This window comes from Lynx rufus, unplaced genomic scaffold (assembly GCF_022079265.1).
Source record: "Lynx rufus isolate CCGP_SWC_20201006 ecotype Redwood Valley unplaced genomic scaffold, mLynRuf1.p SCAF_13, whole genome shotgun sequence".
In the NCBI taxonomy this organism is placed as follows: Eukaryota; Metazoa; Chordata; class Mammalia; order Carnivora; family Felidae; genus Lynx; species Lynx rufus.
In genome coordinates, this window is record NW_025814827.1 from 24,867,335 (window position 1) to 24,890,250 (window position 22,916).

General features: G+C 35.4%; 1 protein-coding gene across 2 annotated transcripts in view; it reads left to right on the forward strand.

Annotated features, from left to right (window-relative positions):
- TRPM7 (transient receptor potential cation channel subfamily M member 7) overlaps nt 1-22,916 on the forward strand; it is a 123,184-nt gene that overhangs the window by 37,767 nt on the left and 62,501 nt on the right. For both annotated transcript variants that reach the window (XM_047075116.1, XM_047075115.1), the window contains exons 5-12: nt 2,030-2,243; nt 4,485-4,609; nt 6,291-6,462; nt 8,773-8,947; nt 9,902-10,025; nt 11,373-11,445; nt 13,247-13,347; nt 19,693-19,827. In XM_047075116.1, coding sequence (XP_046931072.1) covers nt 2,030-2,243; nt 4,485-4,609; nt 6,291-6,462; nt 8,773-8,947; nt 9,902-10,025; nt 11,373-11,445; nt 13,247-13,347; nt 19,693-19,827 — 1,119 coding nt within the window. The remainder of the gene's footprint in view (nt 1-2,029; nt 2,244-4,484; nt 4,610-6,290; nt 6,463-8,772; nt 8,948-9,901; nt 10,026-11,372; nt 11,446-13,246; nt 13,348-19,692; nt 19,828-22,916) is intronic.

Here is a 22,916-nt window from a genome sequence, read left to right on the forward strand (position 1 = left end):
AGAATACTTTTTAACTGCATTTATTTCTCTCATGACTTATGTGCTTTTGTTGGCATAATTTTAAACCCCCCAAACATAATTATTATTTGTTTAGATTCACCAACATTTTACCCTTTAGGTTGTTCTTTGTTCTAACTCCCTGCCTTGCTGGGAAAAGCAGTGCTAAAGGTGGATTCATCTCTCCAAGTTTTCCTATTCTTTCGGATCTGGATCCCAGTTTTTCATGGCCTTGGTAGCTTTCTGATGCTTTCAGACCTGTTATTTATGGGATGCCTGGGTGGCTCAGTCATTTTTTTTTTAAATTTTTTTTAATGTTTATCTTTATTTTTGAGAGAGAGAGACAGAGCATGAGCTGGGGAGAGATGGAGAGAGAGGGAGACACAGAATCGGAAGTAGGCTCTGGGCTCTGAGCTGTCAGCACAGAGCCCGATGCGGGGCTCGAGCTCATCAACTGCGAGATCATGACCTGAGCTGAAGTCGGACGCTCAACCGACTGAGGCACCCAGGCGCTCCTGGCTCAGTCATTTAAGTGCGGACTTTGGCTCAGGTCATGATCTTGCAAGTCATGAGTTCAAGCCCTTTGTCAGACTCTGTGCTGATGGTGCAGAGTCTGCTTGGGATTTTCACTCTCTCTGCCCCTCCCCTACTTGCGCTTTCTCTCCCTAAATAAATAAACTTAAAAAAAGTGTTATTTATTTTCTAGCTTTTCTGTTCCTAGGGGCAGAGTTAATTCAAGACAGTCTAGTCTACCATTGTCCAAAGTGGAATTCCTTATTTATTCCTTAAATAATCTTTTTTTAATTTGTTTTCTAAACACTATGTACCCAAATATAATAATGACTTAAAACTAATGTGGGAAGACCTCGTATAGAACAAATCTCATTGCATTCTCTAGAGTCTTCTCATTTTTAGAATTCTCATATTTTGGATTTTGATATTTTAGAATATTTTTCATTGGTATTTGAGCTTTGTAAAGCAGTGGGCAATATATTGTTTTGCAAGGAACCTTTCTTAGAGATGATTAAAAATGTTTTTCTTCTGGGGTGCTTGGGTGGCTCAGTTGGTTATGTGTCTAGCTTGGGCTCAGGTCATGATTTTGTGGTCCGTGAATTTGAGCCCTGTGTCAGGCCCTCTGCTGACAGCTCGGAGCCTGGAGCCTACTTGGGATTCTGTGTCTCCCTTACTCTCTGCCCCTCTTCTGCTTGCACTGTTTCTCTTTCTCTCTCAAAAATAAGTAAACATTTTTAAAAAACCTTTTTTTAAATGTTTTTCTTCCAACATATGAATATTTCAGATTTCTTATGCAGTAAATCATACAAACTCATTAGACAGAGAAAATGAATTAGAGTGGTCATAGCAAGTAAGTTTCGTGATGTCACTTAAGACAAAGATAATTTTCTTAACCTTTCAAACAAGAGTAAATTATACCACAGATGGGACAGCTTATTTTCTATAGAATTTTTCAAAAATTAAACTTGTGAATCCATTTGAACACCTTGAAATATTGAGTAAAAAAATATTTTTGTTATTTTACTGCATATTCAAAATTCTGTTATAAATAGACTGGATCATTGGCATAATTTTCAAAGTTAATACAGTATTTGCCTCTGTTTATAGCAAGAGTTGTAGAAGCTTCCATTTTTTTTCATTATTCTTTTTCCCTTTTATCATCACTGTAGCTAGCCTTAGCACTTCCCACTACTGCATACTCATAGTTACACCAAACCATTAAATACTGTGCATAGATAAAGAGTAATTGAGTTTATATAAACAGAAAGAGGAAAATATTTATGTTTTAAAGGTTAAAAATTTGAGTACCACTGCTTCTATAGCTCTTACAGAATGATTTTCCAACTTTAAAATCATTTGTTATTGTTTATTCCTAGGAGTGTTAAGTACATTAAAAGCAACCTGTCAAATCTATTTAATAATAATCTGATCTAAATAACATTTTGAAGTTGTATAATGTTGCATTATGAAACCTATGAACATATTCAGTTATTTTGTCCTTTTAAAAATCTTTTTTTAGTATGTGAGACTATCATATGACACCAAACCTGAAGTCATTCTACAACTTCTGCTTAAAGAATGGCAAATGGAATTACCCAAACTTGTTATCTCTGTGCATGGAGGCATGCAGAAATTTGAGCTTCACCCACGAATCAAGCAGCTGCTTGGAAAGGGTCTTATTAAAGCTGCAGTTACAACTGGAGCCTGGATTTTAACTGGAGGAGTAAATACAGGTAATGTGATGATTATATCAATTTTATTTAGTGTGTTTATAAATGTCTCATAATATTAATTAGATAATTTAAATAATAGTCAACACCAAATATCAGTATATTCATCTTTTTCTGTTAAATAATTTATATAGTTCCTAAGTATAAATGGTAATTGTAGAAGTATTTGATTTTCATTTAGTCTTAAAAATAATAACTGTAGAGCAGGTATTAACAAACTATGGTCCCAGGCACCAAATCCAACCCAGTCATTGTTTTTGTAAATAAAGATTTATTGGAGCACAGCTACACTCATTTGTTTTTGAATTATCTATAGTTACATTTGCACTACAACAACAGAGGTTAATAGATGTGACAGAGACTGTTTACCTTGCAAACCCTAAAATGTTTATTATTTGACCTTTTACCAGAAAAAGGTTGTTGACCCCTACTATAGAGCCAAGTGTTACTCCTGTCACTCTCTGACTACTGGTAAATTGAACCCAGGATGGCAGTCCATTGCCTAGGCAGTGGTAAGAAGTAGCTTTCAAAATTAATTTTTAATATATTATAATTTTTCATTCCAAGTCTTCTTTACCACATATATAAGTTAGATCTAAAAATGGCAGATTAACTTTAGTGTACAAAGCAAAATATAATTATTACTGTTTGCAGACATTTAATTCATTATCAGCAGCTGGTTTTTGAATCTCATTGTATGTCAAGCATTCTTCTGGATGCTAAAGATCTACCATTCGACAAAGCAAAGAAAATATTTACCTTTGTGGAGCTTATATTTTAGCAGGGGAGATGCAGATAACAAACAGATAACAAACATGTAAATATGTTATTACATGTTAGATGATAAGTGCTATGGAGACACATGAAATATAGAGGAAGGATGGTGAGGGATGGTGGAGGGGGCTTCATTAATAAGGTGACATCTGAGTAGAAATTGAAGGAAATGAGGGAGCAAGATAAGAATAGTGTGGGACAGAGTATTTAAAAGAAAAGAAACTGCTAGTTTGTTGGAAGAATGGTAAGAAGGGTACAGTGTAGGTAAGTAGAATGAATAAGGAAGGCTAGATGATGAGGTTGGAAAGGTATGGGGGTATGGTGGGTGATGGGATGGGGTGAGTTGGGGTAGAGTGGTGAATAGCAGGGCAAAGGCACATCATTATATAAAACCTTATAGGCCATTACAAGCAAGCACTTTCACATTTACTCTGAGTAAGAAGGGAAGGTTTAAGCAGAGAGTTGACAAGAACAAAGATCATTTGGATGATGTTTTGAAAATAGACTATGCACAGGCAAGGCAGCAGTTGGAAGGCCAGTGAAGAGGCTATTTCCATAATCCAGATGAGGAAGGAGATCTAATGCATTATAAAAATCAAATTGAGTGATGCATTGGTTTTCTAGGGCTTCCATAACAAAATACCACAGGCTGGGTGGCTTAAGCAAAATAAAATTTCTCACAGTTTTGGAGGTCCCAAGATCAAGTTGTTAGCAGGTTTGGCTCCTCCCGAGGCCTCTCTCCTTGGCTTGTAGATGGTCACTTTCTCACTGTTTCCTTTTTGTGCATGTGCATTCCTGGTATCTCTTTCTGGGTCCAAAATTTCCTTTCCATAAAAGGACACCAGACAGATTGGGTTAGGGCGTCATTTACAGTGTATAGTCTCTTTAAAGGACCTGTCTCCAAATACAGTCACATTCTGAGGTGCTGGGATTAGAATTTCAACATAAGAATTTTGGGAAAGATCCAGTTCAGCCCATAACAAGTGATAATGAGGAGTTACATGCTCTTTTGAATTACCTTTTCTACTTTTTTCCTTATTTTTGATTCAGTTGGACAACTTTTATAGTTGCTTGGTGTGTGTGTGTGTGTGTGTGTGTGTGTGTGTGTGTGTGTGTTGCTTATGGTCCTGAGCCATACTCTTCATTTTTTTTTAGATGATGTGTAGAACAATAACAAACTACAGTTACTTACATGAGGAATCTAAGAGAGGACTAGGCCTAACAACATGGTAAAAGTTATTTTTACGTGTGTTTCAGGCAGTTGTAGTGATTTGGCATTGTGGGATTCTTTTGTTTGTTTTCTTTTTGGTCCTTGTGTTTTCTTTCATCAGTTTGTCTTTTGGACCTCGTTGCTTTTTATCTTTGTATAAAGAAAAATATCACCAATTATAGTGTCATAGATTGAGCACAGGATTATTCTGAAAACAATAACTACTTTCAAATAAAGTGAAATAAATTTTGTATAAACAGGTGTGGCAAAACATGTTGGTGATGCCCTCAAAGAACATGCTTCCAGATCATCTCGAAAGATTTGCACTATTGGAATAGCTCCATGGGGAGTGATTGAAAACAGAAATGATCTTGTTGGGAGAGATGTAAGAATGATTTAAAAAACTTCTTATGTTTGAACTTCTGTATAAACAAAATTAGAGTAAGAATAGTGCAAGTCAACTTAAACTATTCATGATCATACTATACTTTTCAAATTATGTTTAAAAAGTATTTTCTTGGGGTGCCTGGGTGGCTCAGTCAGTTAAGCATCTGACTTCGGCCTAGGTCATGATCTCATGGCTCATGGGTTCAAGCCCCACATTGGGCTCTGTGCTGACAGCTCAGAACCTGGAGCCTGCTTCAGATTCTCCCTCTCTCTCCCTCTCTCTTTGCCCCTTCCCCCCCCTCAAAAATAAACATTAAAAAAAATTTTTTTAAGTTATTTTCTTGAGGTTTTCTTATTATCCTTTCAAAAATGCATTCATAGATATAAGTAATTGGCATTATATTATTTAAAATTTTTTTTTTAATGTTTACTACTTATTTTTTGAGAGACAGAGTTTGAGTGGGGGAGGGGCAGAGAGAGAGAGGGAGAATCTGAAGCAGGCTCCAGGCTCCGAGCTGTCAGCACAAAGCCTGACAGTGGGGTTCGAACCCACGAACCATGAGATCATGACCTGAACTGAAGTCAGATGCTTAAACGACTGGGCCACCCAGGTGCCCTGTATTATATTATTAGTATGTTTCGGTTTCTGTTTTGTATAGCTATTTCACACCTTTTCCAAATCACGCCAGTCTTTGAAATTAAATTTTTAATGACTTTAAGAATTAATTTTATTGTCACTAAGAGTAGTAATCAGTTGCTAGTGTTTTATTTGAATAGGTTAAGGACATGTGAATTGGTTATAAATATTTGTCAAGAGACTACTAAAAAAGAATTACTGAATTATAATGATCACTTTCAAGTGTGATTATATTTCTATTATCAAATTTAAAGATTCTCCTTAGGGCTAGAAAAATAGCAATATAACATTTGATTGCTCTAATTCAGTGTCCTTTGTATATTGCTCTTTATTCACTAATAACCTAACAGTTTATTCACACTACTTATTATTTATTTTCGGTTTCCTTTGCATGTAATAATAAAATAGTATATATTCTAGGGGCGTCTGGGTGGCTTAGTTGGTTAAGCATCTGATTCTTGGTTTTGGCTCAGGTCGTGATCTCAAGGTTCATGGGATATAACCCCACGTTGGGCTCTGTGCTGACAGCCTGGAGCCTACTTGGGATTCTCTCTCTCTCTTTCTCTCTCTGTCTCTCCTCTCCCCTCAAAATAAATAAATAAATAAATAAATAAATAAATAAATAAATAAATAAACTTTAAAAAAATAATATATATTCTGAAATGAGATGAAATACAGTTGTATGGTTCAACCCATTGTTGGTTAATTTTCAGTTGGTTAAAAGCTTGTACTTTTTCACTGGGTGTTGTATGTAATTGATGAATCACTGAATTCTACTCCTGAAACCAGTATTGCACTGTATGTTAACTAAGTAGAATTTAAATAAAAATTTGGAAAAAAAAGTGTTGGGAGAAAAAAAACCATGAACCTAAAAAAGAAAAGCTTGTGCTTTTTGACACCTTTTTTTTTTGACATTTTCTATTTGTTACTATATTGTAAATAGAATTTTACCTCTTACTTGCTTTCATAGATTATTTCAAAGTTATTTTTTCTTTATATTATAATTAATCCTGCCCACTAACTCATGTTTGCTGTTGTTTAGGTGGTTGCTCCTTATCAAACATTGTTGAACCCTCTGAGCAAATTGAATGTTCTGAATAATCTACATTCCCATTTCATATTGGTGGATGATGGCACTGTTGGAAAGTATGGGGCAGAAGTCAGACTGAGAAGAGAACTTGAAAAAACTATTAATCAGCAAAGAATTCATGCTAGTAAGGGAATTTATAAGTTTGTTATTGTTGAGATCATTCTAGGCTAGATTCTAAAAAGATTCTAAAAAGGTTCTTCAGAGGGTTTATTTCCTTTTGTAGCAAGACAACATATAGAACAACCAAAATGACTGATCTTAGGGGCAACTGGGTGGCTCAGGCAGTTAAGCGTCTGACTTTGGCTCAGCTCATGATCTCATGGTTCATGAGTTTGAGCCCTGCTTTGGGCTTTGTGCTGACACCTCGGAGCCTGGAGCCTGCTTCAGATTGAGTGACTCCCTCTCTCTCTATTCCTCCCCTTGTTCACACTTCTTTTCTGTCTCTCTTTCTCTCAAAAATAAAGATTAAAAAAAATTTTTAAAAAAAAGGATTGATCTTAGGGCAAATAGGAAGTCTGAGCCCAAATAGGGTATTCACATATTGAGGCCAAAGCCACAAAGGTTCATTGGAAGCTCTGTTGCTGTTGTAATCCCCTTGCAGCCCAAGGAATTCAGAAATATTCTTAATGTGTGATGTATTCTAATACATGACTTGAAATTCAAGATTGAAGAGGTAAAGAGGCAAAAAAGATAGTTTATTGCAAAGTAAGAATCATCTTGTTTAAAGTTTATAACATGAATAGGTATCACTCTTTGGTAGCTGTGTCTTAAAAATTGGTATTCTTGGGGCGCCTGGGTGGCGCAGTCGGTTAAGCGTCCGACTTCAGCCAGGTCATGATCTCGCGGTCCGTGAGTTCGAGCCCCGCGTCGGGCTCTGGGCTGATGGCTCAGAGCCTGGAGCCTGTTTCCGATTCTATGTTTCCCTCTCTCTCTGCCCCTCCCCCGTTTATGCTCTGTCTCTCTCTGTCCCAAAAATAAATAAACGTTGAAAAAAAAAAAATTTTAAAAATTGGTATTCTTGACACTGGTCTTCCTTTCCAACCATGGTCATACTTTCTGATTCAACTTCTAGATTTCTCTTTCAAAAAGAAGAAATTTTATAGTCCTAGGACACCAAGAAGGTGGACTTTGTGACAAAGTGAAATCGAAATACAAAATTATAGAAGGGTGCATTCAAATTATGTTGGAGTCATATCCTCTCCTAAAATTCAGGAATGTTTTAGAATCCTACATTTATGTGTATTGGGATTCTTTCACTGCAAGTTATTGTAAAAACAAAAATTGGTATTCTTCACTAAATCTTTTCTGTTACTCTTGTAGAGGTCTTGGATTTTTTTTTTATCAGTTACATTTAGGTAGTCCTGACTCTGTCATTAATTTTTATGTTAATGTCTCATTGCATTTGAAATCAGAAATACACATTTTAAAAACGAGTAAAAACAAATATACAGGGGCGCCTGGGTGGCGCAGTCGGTTAAGCGTCCGACTTCAGCCAGGTCACGATCTCGCGGTCCGGGAGTTCGAGCCCCGCGTCGGGCTCTGGGCTGATGGCTCGGAGCCTGGAGCCTGTTTCCGATTTTGTGTCTCCCTCTCTCTCTGCCCCTCGCCCGTTCATGCTCTGTCTCTCTCTGTCCCAAAAATAAATAAACGTTGAAAAAAAAAATTAAAAAAAAAACAAAAACAAATATACATTAGAAGTTCAACTCCCACAGTATTAGAAAGCAAACTAGGGGTGTCTTGGCTGGCCCAGTGGGTGGGGCATGCAACTCTTGATCTCAGGGTTGTGAGGTCAGGCCCCATGTTGTGTGTAGAGATTACTTAAAAATTTTAAAAATCTTGGGGCGCCTGGGTGGCGCAGTCGGTTAAGCGTCCGACTTCAGCCAGGTCACGATCTCGCGGTCCGGGAGTTCGAGCCCCGCGTCGGGCTCTGGGCTGATGGCTCAGAGCCTGGAGCCTGTTTCCGATTCTGTGTCTCCCTCTCTCTCTGCCCCTCCCCCGTTCATGCTCTGTCTCTCTCTGTCCCAAAAATAAATTAAAACGTTGAAAAAAAAATTAAAAAAAAAATTTTTTTTAATCTTAAAAAGAAAAACAAATTGGTGTTATAAATTATTTGTCAAGAGTTCCAATTAGTGAAATATACAAAATAAATTTTACTTTTCAGTGAATCTAAATTCTAGTGCATGCCTAATCATAGAAGTATTGTATTTCTAATTTTGTCATTTAGAACAGATTTTAATTTAATGAGAAAGTAATGTATTCGGTGTTTAACTTATGCAAGATATGGTATCATGTTGAATACCTAAAGTGAAGTCAGCACAGTCGTATAAGAAATTATATTTTGGCTTATTTTTATTTTGGTTTTGATTAAGTAAAAAAATAAGATTAAATTACTCTATGTTTTGCCTGATATCTTGCAATCTTTTACTTTGTTAAGGAATTGGACAAGGTGTCCCTGTGGTGGCACTTATATTTGAGGGTGGACCAAATGTCATCCTCACAGTTTTAGAATACCTTCAGGAAAGTCCTCCTGTTCCAGTCGTTGTTTGTGAAGGAACAGGCAGAGCTGCAGATCTACTGGCTTATATTCATAAACAAACAGAAGAAGGAGGGTAAGTATGTGATTGCAAAAAAGATTTTAATAACTATGTAAAGAGACTTATGGTTTTTAGAATATTGGATTCATTTCAGTATTTTATGAACATGAAAATTTAAAGTTTAATAATACCTTTAAGGTTTGAGGAAATAGCTTGTCTTATACATTATGAGAATGAATTAAAATATAACAGTCTTCATAGAGGACAATTTTGTAAGATCTATGAAACATACAGAGGCATGTATCTTTTGACCCCTTTGTTCCATTTCTAGGAATTGTTGGTATACGTGTACTTTTACACGTGTGATATACACAAGATTATAAAAAGTTACTCATTACAATGTTTTCTGTAAAAGTAAAAGATTGGAACAAAATAGAATGTGTATCAAGAGGACTAGATAAACAAATTATGGTATATCTACATAACAGTTTGTGGCTGAGAAAGGTTGGTATCCGTACTAGATTTTGGAAGATTACCAAAGTATATACATGGAAAGAGGAAAGCAGTTGAGATGGAACTGGGCAGATGGAAGATAGTGGGAGACTTTCACTATGAATTTTCATTTTTGTATTTTATAATGTTTTATGTCATTATATTTTTGAGCCATATAATGAGAAAATGTGACTGTGCTCGTGTTTAAGATATCTTGGCAAAGTATTGCTTAATACATAATAATATCTTAAAATTATCTTTATACAGTATCTTATAAATGTGAGTACTGTTATAGCAACACATGCCTTGTAAAACAATTAAGAAATAATACAAAGAGAAAAATAACTCCCGTTTTTCCTCCCATATGACTTACAGTTGGGAGTCTCATGAAGGAGGATATTTCACTCAGGGTGAAGTACTTAATATTAATACAGTATGTTAAAGGTCTTAACATAGATTCATCTATACTTCATATTAGATTCTACAAATAATAGAAATTGAAATCAGTGAATTAAGTTATGTTTCCTTTCACTCCAGCAATCTTCCTGATGCAGCAGAGCCTGATATTATTTCAACAATCAAAAAAACATTTAACTTTGGCCAAAGTGAAGCAGTTCATTTATTTCAAACACTGATGGAATGCATGAAAAGAAAAGAGCTTGTAAGTAGATTTTGCAGAATAACCCTCTTTATTTCATTCAAAATACATTATAAATTGGTGAAATACTTTTGTTTTAAATTTGGGTTTAAAATTTTAAAATATTTTTTAACCATGCGAAGATGTCATTTATTATTTTGTTCAATTGGAGGGATATCATAGAAGGACTATGGTTTCTGTATGGTATTGAGACATATATTTGCATTTCTGTTTTGGGAAAAGTTTAATAACTAGACCTCCACAGATTATATCTAGAATCAAGCAAGAACTGTCAAGAGTTGTTAATGGTTTCTCCAAAATATATCTGTAGGAGCTCTTGGTTGGCTCGGTCAGTAGAGCATGCAACTCTTGATATCAGGGTTGTAAATTTGATCCCACATTGGGTCTAGAGATTACTGAAAAAAAAGTCTTAAAAAAAATATTTAGAAAAGATTTTATTTTACTCTGACTCAGTGCTCAAATTAAAGATCAGTGTTGCCTAATTTCATTCATCTAAACATGGGCTTAAGTTTTCAGAGATAAAATTTTTAACAACTATAATAGGTAGATGATAACATGGTTTGATCTGTTTCATGTATTTCATTTTTATACACAATAAAGTTGAAAGGAAAAAATTATATGGGATTATAATCTTTTACTTTATGAAAAATGTTATTAAATAAAAATCTCTCAAGTGGTGTTTCACTTCAGATAATTCAGAGACATTTCCAGTAAAAGGATTAAATAAGACATTTATCGGGGCACCTGAGTGGCTCAGTCGGTTGAGCGTCCGACTTCAGCTCAGGTCATGATCTCGCAGTTCGTGAGTTCGAGCCCCACGTTGGGCTCTGTGCTCACAGCTCGGACCCTGGAGCCTGCTTCAGATTCTGTGTCTCCCTCTCTCTCTGCCCCTTCCCTGCTTGAGCTCTGTGTCTCCCTCTCTCTTGAAGATAAATAAACATTAAAAAAAATTAAAAATTGAATAAATAAAACATTTCTCATTCAAGAACACACATATATATTACTTGAATTAAATGTTCATTCTGTAGAAATAATGTCAAGATTTACTCAGATACGTAATCTGTATTCTCAGGCCATAAGTTGCTTATTGTAGTAAAGGACCTAAAATAGGTCAGAAAGTGAATATAATATTAAACTAAACATTTTGAGTATATTTGCCATTTTTATTTGGTAGATGAGAAAATTTTTTAATTTTGTGGGGGTCTTTTGTTGAAATGAAGTTAATTTCTGACCAAAACCCCAAAAAAACTGTATCTCCTATGTGGTTTGAAATTAGTTTCTGTTTTGTATACATTATGCCTTAGCTTTGAAAATATAAAGGCATAATATTATGAATTGATCTTTAAATAGATCACGGTTTTCCATATTGGATCAGATGAACATCAGGATATAGATGTAGCAATACTTACTGCGTTACTGAAAGGTAAGATTTAAATTTTTTTATTTGTAAGATTTTATTCATAGCCTATTTATATAAGGTAGGACTTTTAATTTGGCTGAATTTGGGGGAATTTTTCAGTAATTATTCTTTGTGGAAGGTAACAGTGCTAGCTTTGTTTGTCAGCAAATGAGCTTTTGTTTTTGTCTTGCAGAAATTTTTAAAATTTTTTAATTTTTAGAAAGGTGTATGCCACCAGACCCATTTATTTATCCTGTTAAGAATGTGTCACATTTTTAATTGACTGAAAAATAAATGTTTAAAGGTAATAAGGTATTGGTTGATAGAAATTAGTATGTTCTTAAACATGCTGTTTTCATTCTGAAAGGAAGTTTGGAAAGAAAACTAGTGGTATATTTGAGGACTAAAGAGTTAATACACATCACATTGAACTGTTGTCCTCTCACATATCTTGCCAAAGACATCCAACTGATAAAACAAACAGAATTACGGTGAAAAATCTTCCTAAAAATTAGAAGCTAAAACCGTGTCTCATCTGGGTGGGTACTTGAAAGTCACAAGTATGCAGTGAAGTGGCCAGAGCAGAGTAAAAGAGCACTAAGCATTCACAAGAATTTCCCAAACATTAGACCATAATAAATTGCCAATAGATTAAACATTTGAAAAATACTGCAATAAAATATAACCTATTTACATCTTGGGAAAAAGACATAATAAGTAGTAGGAAATTCAGAAACTGTAAAGGGAAGAATCAATAAATGGGATTGCCTACATATAAAAAATAAAAAGAGAACTCAATATTTGTCATGTAATTTTCTTTGTGCTAGCCATTGTGTTTTAGTGGTTTACGTTCTTTATCATTTAATCTTATAACAACCCTAAGAGACAGATTTCCTATTATTTCTTCATTTTATAGATGAGGAAATTAAGGAATAGGATTGTGGAGAGACCACAAAGAGTTGTTATAAATTAATGGTAAGATGATGAATACCTCATGGGAAAAGGAGTCTGAATTTAAGTAAAAATGTTAGCAGAATAATATAAATGCCTGGGAAAAATGTGGAAAGATGGTCAATATTATAATTAAAGTAAATATTAATAGAAGAAGCATTTTACTCTCCTACTGGGTATTCTTATACCATTGAAAGTTTCTTATAACCTTTTTGGGACATATTTTGGCAGTATATTAAAAGTTTGAAAGTATGTATTCTTCTTCCCAGCGTTTTGGCTTCTACAGAGTCATCCTATTTAAATAAACATGTACCTAAAAATATATTCACCAAAAAATTCAAAATAACCTGAATGCCCACTAGTGTGATTGTTGAATCAAGTTTAGCTCACCTTTAAAAAGTATTGTTAATGTGTATATGAGGTTAATCTGTATGTACTATTATAAGGAACTAAGGGTATGATATTAAGACACATAAAGTAGGCTACTGAATACTTTGTATCGTAGGATGTACTTTTGCATGAACAATTAAAAGTATATGTATGAATTTATGTACGTACAAGAAAGCACCTGTTGTAAGGATATTTTTCATAATTCTAACATAGTACTATCTCTGTGATAGAAACAGGTAATTTTTGTTTTATTCTTATTGCATTCTGAAGTGTTTGCAGTAAATGAGGCTGTGTGTTTTCTATAGTTGGAAAATAAAAGTCCTAAGCCCTGGGGTAACCTTATCTCTCTGAGACCGGCTACCTCTGAGCAGTGGCTGACATGAACTGTGTAAGTTAATTAAAAGGAAATGGGAAAGGTTCATAAGTGTTCACATTTTAATGGAGATAAATTAATTGAACTTAACTGTTTTCTTTATTCAATTAGGCACTAATGCATCAGCATTTGACCAGCTTATCCTTACACTGGCATGGGATAGAGTTGACATTGCCAAAAATCATGTGTTTGTTTATGGACAGCAGTGGCTGGTATGTAAATATATACACAATGTAATTCACTTAAACTGCATAATAACAAAGTATTTGCTGGAAATGTGATCTGAATTGACATTTTACTTGTCTGCCAAAAATGCAAGATTGGTTTAGCTAAACATTTCTACGACATGCAGATCCATTTAGGATTTCCTAAGTTCTGTTTTGCTGATGATAAAACCTTTGTTATAGGGTATACATCACTAAAAATCCTAGAACTGAAAGAAATCTTAGAAATGGTGCCCTATTATACATCTTTGTTTATTAGGGATATTGGCCTGTAATTTTCTTGTGTTGTCAGGATAATGCTAGCCTCATAAAATGAGTTTGGAAGAATTCACTCCTTATTTTTTTGGAAGAGATTAAGAAGGATTTGATTGTTGGTAGAATTCACCAGAAAGCTGTCTGGTCCTGCTCTTCTGTTTTTTGGTAGGTTTTTGATTACTGATTCAATCTCCTTACTCATAATTGGTCTGTTCATATTTTCCATTTCATCATCATTTAGCCTTAGTAGATTGAGTTTTCCCATTTCTTCTAGGTTGTCCAATTTTTTAGTGTGTAATTGTTCATAGTAGTCTTTTAAAATCATTTATATTTCTCTGGTATCAGTTGTAGCATCACCTATTTTCTGATTTTGAGTCCTCTTCTTTTTTTTTTTTTCTTGATGGGTGTAGCCAAAGATTTCTCAGCTTTTTATCTTTTCAAACAACTAGCTCTTAGGTTTCATTGATTTCATTGACCTTCTCTATTGTCATTTTAGTTTATGTTTCATTATTTCTATTCTAATCTTTGTTACTTTCTTCCTGCTATTAACTTTGGGTTTTGTTTATTCTTTTTCTAATTCCTTGAGGTATAAATTTAAGTTTGAGACTTTTAGAAGTTTTTGAGGTAGGCATCTATTGCTATCAGCTTTCCTATTAGAACTGCTTTTGTTGCATTCTACAAATGATGGTTTATTGTATTTCCAATTTTATTTGTCTCAAGATTTTTTTTGTTTCTTCTTTGACTCATTCATTGTTCAGTAGCATGTTGTTTAATCTTCACATATTTGTGAATTTCCCAATTTTTTTCATGTAATTAATTTCTAGTTAATACCATTGTGGTTGGAAAAGATGCTTGATGATTATCAGTCCTCATAATTTTATCAAAACTTGTTTTATGGCCTGCCATATTATCGATCCTGGAAAATGTTCCATGTACACTTGACGTGTGTGTTTTGTTGCTTTTGGATAGGATGTTCTGTATATATCAAGTCCATTGAAGGCCAATTTTTTATTTTTTTTTTAATTTTTTTTAACATTTATTTATTTTCGAGCGAGAGAGGCAGAGAGAGACAGAGCATAAGCAGGGGAGGGGCAGAGAGAGGAGGGAGACACAGAATCCGAAGCAGGCTCCAGGCTCTGAACTGTCAGCACAGAGCCCAACGTGGGGCTTGAACCCATGAACCATGAGATCATGGCCTGAGCCGAAGTCGAACGCTCAACCAACTGAGCCACTCAGGTGCCTCGAAGGCCAATTTTTTTTTATTGATTTTCTGTCTGGATGATCTGTCCATTGATATAATGGAGGGTGTATTAAAGTATCCTATCATTATTGATGTCTCTTAATCCCTTGTGTCTGTAATAATTGTGTTACATAGTTAGGTTCTCCTATGTTGGATGTATAAATATTTATAAATGTTATATCTTCTTGTGGATTGACCCCTTCCTTTTTATCTTTTATTACAGTCTTTGTTTTAAAATCTCTTTTGTCTGAGATAAGTATACCTATTCTGTCTTTTGGTTTCCATTTGCATGGAATATCTTAATTCTGTTTCTTCGCTTTCAGTGTATGACTTTACATCTAAAGTGAGTCTCTTGTAGACATCATATAGATGATGAGTCTTGTTTTTTTAAATCCATTCAACCACTGTGTGCATTTTGATTGGAGCATTTAGTCCACTTACATTTAAAGTAATTATTATAGGTATGTACTAATTGCCATTTTGTTCATTGTTTTCTGGCTTGATGGATGAATGGATAAGGTAATTGTATGGAATACATAGAATATTATTCAGCCATAAGAAAGAATGAAATCTTGCCATTTGCAGCAACATAGATGGATCTTGAGATCATTATGCTAGGTGAAATATAAATACCATATGGTCTCTTTTATATGTGGAATATATAAACAGATTGGTTGTTGCTAGAGGTGACGGGGTGGGGAAGTGGGACAAAATGGGTGAAGGGGGTCAAAAGATTAAAAAAGAAAGGAAAAAAAAGAAATATTCCTATATGTACAAGATAATTCAGTATAGTGTTATATCAGATGTTTAGACTAGTTCCTTCAGTGGTCTTTCTCATCTTAACCAAACAGCAACAACCTTTTCCCAGTTTTTGAGATAAGAAGCCTTAGTGTCATTTTTTACTTTTCTCTTTTTCATATATTCCAGTTCAGTAACATTTGTAAATGTTTTCATATTTACTTTAAAATATGCAATTTTTTTATCATCCTGGTTCAATCTACTGTCACCCTTCTTCTTTATTGTTTTAGTAGCATCCTGTTTGTTTCCTTACTCTCATTCTTCCTCTCTTATTACATAGAAGATGGATCACATCACATTTATGCAAAGCACAGTCCAGAGCCCTTATGATGGCTTATAGGGTTTCACATCATTTGCCCCATTACTGCCTCTCTTACTTTACATGTTACCACTATTCCCTTTGCACTCTTTTATGTAACCATATTGGCCTTCTTACTGTTTTTAAAACATACCAATAATATTCCTGTCTTTGTACTTGTGGGGTTTTTTTGGTCTGGAACCCTGTTCCCTTATATGCCTGCCTAGACTTGCTTCGTTTTCTTTTTCTGGTTTCCCTTTTTTTTTTTTTTAATTTTTATTTATTAAGTAATTTCTACACCCAATGTGGCTCAAACTCACAGCCCCAAGATTAAGAATTGCATCCTCCCCTGGTTGAGCTAGCCAGGCACCCCCTTTTTCTGGTTTCTAACCAAACATCTCCTCAAGTAGGCTTTTTATTGTCTAACCTATTTTAATAGAAGTCCCCTATGACAGCATTTTCTGTGTTCTTCTCTGCCATTTTTTTTCCTATATTCACAGCCTGGCACATAGTAAATGCTTGATAAATTTTTTTACATGTCTGAATCAATAGGAAATTTGGCAAATTAAATGTTCATTCCCACATTGAATTTTTATCCAGCCTTTACAGAGGATGAGCTAAATCTTTTCTATGAAATGTAAACAGCAAAGTGGAGAAAAGTATGCACAGCATGAGCTTCTTTGTAGCAAATTCTGTTTTTGGATGTACACACATTCAGGCATATCTGCATGCACTGTGTAGTCATAGAACCTTTTTGGAAACTGTTACTATGAGGTATGTTTGTATAAAGATGGGCAGAAGAGAGAAAGTTTCATTTTATGCCATTTTTGGTATTTGATGGTTTTTTTAAACCATGGAGATGTATTTCCTATAAATAATAAAAAAGAGTATTTAGTCACTTCCATTCTTACAGGACTTCAGAGGAAGAAATTAATGTTGATCAGCTGTGGTAAAACTCTTCAATAGTAAACCAACCTTTTAGTCCCTTGAATAGCTTCATTGAATTTTTTTATCTCAAGTGTAAAGACTTGGAAAAAGCCGTCATCTTCTGTGTATATATGGTTTATCTCATGGATTTATTAAACACAATGTTACCTATTTGATTTTGTGCTTTCCTTTATACTAGAGTTTGCAGCACTATTGTTTTTTCAGTTTTTCCTCTTCGTTGTTAAGAGTTACGCATGGAGTGTATGAAGAAATGTGGAACAAAGCAAATACTTTTTCTTTAACTAAACCTTTTTTTCCTCAGATGTGAAAATTTCGTAAGGCTTTATTGTTGTTTTGGGCAGTGGTTATAAACTCAATTCAGATAGAACACTTCTTTTTTAAAATATAAGTTTCATTATGCCCTTTTTATTACACGAAAATAAAATTTTATTAAGTACTTACTATACAAATAAAAATATATTGGGGAGCCTGGGTGGCTTAGTCATTTAACCATCCAACTCTTGGTTTTGGCTCAGGTCATGATCTCACGGTTCATGAGATTGAGCTCTGTGTTGGGCTCTGAGCTGGCATTGCAGAGCCTACTTGGGATTCTCTCTCTTCTGTCTGCCCCTCCCTTGCTTGTGCTCTCTTTCTCAAAATAAATAAACATTAAAGAAAACAACAATATAATGCCATATTGTGATAAAAACAAATGAAAGTCGTTTATAATAAAAATAGGCATTTCAGAGTGACAATACTTAAGAATGGAAACAAATAGCATAATAAATAATTATATGCTTGCACTTATTTTATGTAGAATCTGTGTAAAATGCTGCAGTTGTGAGTACATGCTAATACGGAAATGTCAGTAATTTAAATTCCATGGGGAGCAGAAAAATACCCATTGACAACTACAGGACAAGGAAAGAGCAAAGAAGAGGAACAAATAGGAATTAGAGCAAAAGTAGTTAGAATAAGTAATAACATATGAGAATTATTTGTATATGATAAGAGAAAGAATCCTAAAATAAGAATAGCATGCCTTGATAAATCAGTGGCTATTAATAGGAGAAATTGAATAAGTTTTACAGTGTTATTAATTAGTTCAGCCTTATTTTTAAGTGCAATGTCAAAGTATTTCCCTTGTTGTGACATAGAGCTGAGTGATAAAAAATATTGCAGAAAACATGGGCACCTGGGTGGCTCAGTTGGTTGAGCATCTTATTCTTGAGAGAATCTGGAATTCTCTATCTCTCCCCCACTCCCCCCCGCCCCTCCTTTCCTTGTGCACTTACTCTCAAAAAAATAAATAAATATACTTAAAAACTGCAGAAAACATATCTTCCATGTTGAAATCCCATCATGTATGAGGTGTGCATTTAGTCTGTATCCTTAAGAAGATCTTGGTGACCAGATCCTTTGCTAAGAGATGGAAATAGAGGACAGATTGGAGAAATGGTAATAGAAGCTGCTGTAGAGAAGTTGTACAGTTATCTAGTAAACTTATACAGACAGAATCAGAATAAAGTGAAAAACAACAGGTAAAAAAAAAAACCAAAAAACAGCCAATAATTTTGATACTGATTTTCCCCACAAAGTTTTATTTTATCATATGGTACTAAAATATTAAAAATATACAGAAGCAATAATATGAGATATTTAAAATATCTTAATATACATATAAAATATACTAATGTTAAATGCATTAATATTAAATATATTAGTGTTCTATTAATAAAATACCCTTTATGAGGCACCTGGGTTGCTGAGTTAAGTGTCTGACTTTGGCTTAGGTCATGATCTCTCGGTTTGTGAGTTTGAGCCCCAAGTCAGGCTCTGTGCTGACAGCTCAGAGCCTGGAGTCTGCTTTGGATTCTCTTTCTCCCTCTCTCTCTCTCTTCCTCCCCTGCTTACATTCTGTCTCTCTCTCAAAAATAAATGATTTTTAAAAATTGTTTCTTAAATAAAATAAAATACCCTATTAATGGTACTTGAAATTTCTATATTTGTGTCTCCACTAATTTAACAGCATTTGATTCAGTCTGTTGAAGTCTATAAAGAGTCCCTAAAAACTTAAAAGGGACAGCTTAAAAATACTGACTGACATACATGGTTTACATTAAACTCAGATGGCACAGATTGTATTGCTATTAGGAGATGTAATTTTTCTCTAATGGTGAATAATTTCTGTTAAAGTTCTAAAGAAAACTAAGTACCATCTTATGTAACTAATATGATGTTGTATTTTTGGAAACTTCATTGCAAAACAAACTATGACAATACTTTGTATTTATATGTAAAGCAGAATTATTGCATTTTCACACATGGAAGTCCAACAGCATAACAAAGTTGTGTGAGATATCGGACAGTCCTTTCTGAGTGAAATTGTCTGGCGTAGTGCATGATATCTGGTATCCTTTGAATATTAGTAATGGCCCCCAAATAGTGAAATGATCTGTCCAAAAAACCTTTCCTAAACATTGAGAACCATTGCTCTAAGATTTTTTCCCCCAAATTTACTTGATGATGGATTCTTTCTTGTCCCCTCCCCCCTCCCCCCTCCCCCCCCCACTATGTAACACTTCTCTCCTGCAGAAATAGTGCTTATGGAGTATTCTTTGGGGAATGCTAGTATAAAGAGGTCTTTTCTTCTATTCCCTTTATACCTTAAGTTCTAGCTTTTTACTATTTTGCATCTTTTTAGTTTGTTCCAAAACTGTTCAAGAACAAATAAGTATAAATCCTAGGACTTGCATTGAGAATTATTTGTATAATTAGAATGTGTGAAATATATTCACTAATTTTGATATTTTAGGTTGGATCCTTGGAACAAGCTATGCTTGATGCTCTTGTAATGGATAGAGTTGCATTTGTAAAACTACTTATTGAAAATGGAGTGAGCATGCATAAATTCCTTACCATTCCTAGACTGGAAGAACTTTACAACACAGTAAGTATGTGTTAAAATTCTTTGTTGACTAAGCTTTGTTATCTTTGGGAAATGTCATTTTACTTAAACATATCCAATTCTGCTAAAACCTTTAATGATTTGCTTGATTACTTGGAAAAATTGCAGCCAGTCTTAGTGTCCTGTAAGTCTTAGTGTGCTATATGACAATCTGAAACCATTTCCTTGTTTCTGGAGATTTTCCCTGTCATCGTAGCAACATAGGGAAAAGGTAAAGTGTTAACAAGCCTGTCTTTTCCTTATCCTCACCCCTTTTTAAAACTCTAGGATCAGCTTCTTAATTACAGAATAATTGTATTTCCTTCTTTTTCTTTTTTCTTGGTCGTCATTTGTTACACTAAATTTTTTTTTTTTAATTTTTTTTTTTTCAACGTTTATTTATTTTTGGGACAGAGAGAGACAGAGCATGAACGGGGGAGGGGCAGAGAGAGAGGGAGACACAGAATCGGAAGCAGGCTCCAGGCTCCGAGCCATCAGCCCAGAGCCCGACGCGGGGCTCGAACTCCCGGACCGCGAGATCGTGACCTGGCTAAAGTCGGACGCTTAACCGACTGCGCCACCCAGGCGCCCCTGTTACACTAAATTTTTATTGATGCCTTTTTATTGATGCCTTTTTTTGTAAAAAATTACATATTGTTTTTTTGTTTATCCTTTTTGTTTTTCATGATTTTGACCTTGTGGTGTCCCCCTTTTAGGTTACATACCGTTTTTCATTGTTTTCTAAAGAGCTCCTGAAAACTATCCCCCTTACAAAGCCTTTTGAAATCATTTCATTTTGAAATTTCACATGTCTAGCATTGGAGAGAGTAAATACTGCCATCTTATTGGTTTTCCATGTAGTCTTGAGGACTACACAAGAGAAAACTGCTCCCTGAAACCACTAATGGGGGAAAAAGGAGAGGGTTTCATTACTGCCAGTCTTTTATAAACAGCGGAGCACAGAGTCTGAAGTTTCAGAGGTCAGCCACTGGTGCTACTCCAGTGAGGAAGCAGGGTGGAGACCTGGGAGCAGGCCCTCCAGTCTGAGGATCCCCTAGGTCGCATGGGGAGAAGCGGTTCCCCTGCTTGGAGTGCGTTTGGTAGAGGTGATATGGCCTCTCCACAAGCAAAACACCCAGTGGTCACCATCAAGCCACCTCAGTCACCTGTATAGGAACAGAGATGTGGCTGAGGGCAGTAAACCCTGGTACCAGCTGTGTATTGTTATTTACCATAAACTCGAGCTGGTGCCAGTGCACCGTGGTGCAACCATTTTCCGGGACAAGCCAGCCCCAGACATAGCACAGCAAGACCGTTCCCCAGAGGATGGCTTTGGGTCTGAGCCATAGGGGTCTCTAAAATGTGGGGTTTCAAAACACAGCCATACCTGAAATAAGTTGGACTGTCAACTGACTGAGCGTCCTAGGCGGCCTTTTTATCGTTTTTGTTTTTTTTTTTTTTTAGATTTTTTTCTCTCTTCTTTTCTCTTTTGTCTTCCAAGCTTCTTTTAACAAGCAGACCAAAACACACCTAGGATCTAGCTTCCATTATGTGATTTTTTTTTTTTTTACTTTTAAAATTTTTATTTGATTCTGTTATTACTGTTTTTTGTAATCAAAAATGACAAGATAGAGGATTCACCTCAAAAGAAAGAACAGGAAGATATGACAGCCAAGGATTTAATCAATGCAGTAAGATGTCTGAACTAGAATTTAGGGGTGCCTGGTTGGCTCAGTTGGTTAAACGTCCAACTTCAGCTCAGGTCATGATCTTGCAGTCCTGAGTTCGAGCCCCGCATTGGGCTCTTGTGCTGACAGCTCAGAGCCTGGAGCCTGCTTTGGATTCTGTCTCTCTCTCTCTCTCTCTCTCTCTCTCTGCCCCTCCCCACCTCGTGCTCTGTCTTTCTCATAAATAAACATTAAAAATTTTTTTAAATGATTATAAGGATATTAGCTGGGCTTGGGGAATAAAAGCATAGAAGACACTAGAGAATCCATTTCTGCAGAGATAAAAGACCCGAAATCTACACGGACTGAAATTAAAAATGCTATAGCAACAAGGTGCCTGGGTGGCTCAGTCAGTTAAGCATCTGACTCCTGATTTCAGCTCAAGTCATGATCTTGTGGATTGTAGGGTTGAGCCCTGTGTCAGGCTGTGCTTACAGCATGGAGCCTGCTTGGGATTCTCTGTCTCCCTCTCTCTGCCCCTTCCCTGCTTGCTCACATGCTCTTTTTCCCTCTCAAGATAAATAAATGTTTTAAAAACTGCTATAACCAAGATGCAGATCCAAATAGAGGCCATAAAAATGAGGATGGACAAGGCAGAGGGGGAATTAGTGATACAGAAGATAAAATTGTGGAAAATAATGAAGCTGTAAAGAAGAGGGAAACAAAGGTCAGGGATCATGAAGGCAGACTTAGGGAACTCAGTAATTTATTAAATGTAAGGGGCAGAAAGTTTGTGTGAGCAAATTGTAGCTGAAAACTTACCCTAATCTGGGGAAGGACACAGACATCAAAATCCAAGAAGCATAGAGAACTCCCATTAAATTCAACAAAGGCAGCCATTGCCAAGACATATCATAGTCAGATTCTCAAAATACACACACAAGGAAAGAAACCTGAAAGCAGCATGGGGGAAAAAGTCCTTAACCTACAAGGGAAGACAAATCACGTTCACAGCATATCTGTCCACAAAACTTAGGCCAGAAAGGAGTGACAGTGTATTTTCAACGTGCTGAATCGGAAAAATACACAGCCAAGAATACTGTATCCAGCAAGGCTGTCATTCAGAATAGAAGGAGAGATAAAGAGTCTCCCAGACAAAAACTAAAGGAGTTTGTGACCACTAAACCCGCCCTATAGAAAATTTTAAGGGAGGACTCTTTGAGTGGAGGGGGGAGAAAAAAGACTAAAAGCAACAAAGAGTAGAAAGGACCAGAGAGCATCACCAAAAACACCAACTCTACAGGTAACACTATGATACTAAATTCATATCTTTCAATAATCACTCTAAATTCTCTGGAGAATCAAAAGATGTAGGGTATCAGAATGGATAAAAAAAAACGATACATCTATATGCTGCCTACAAGA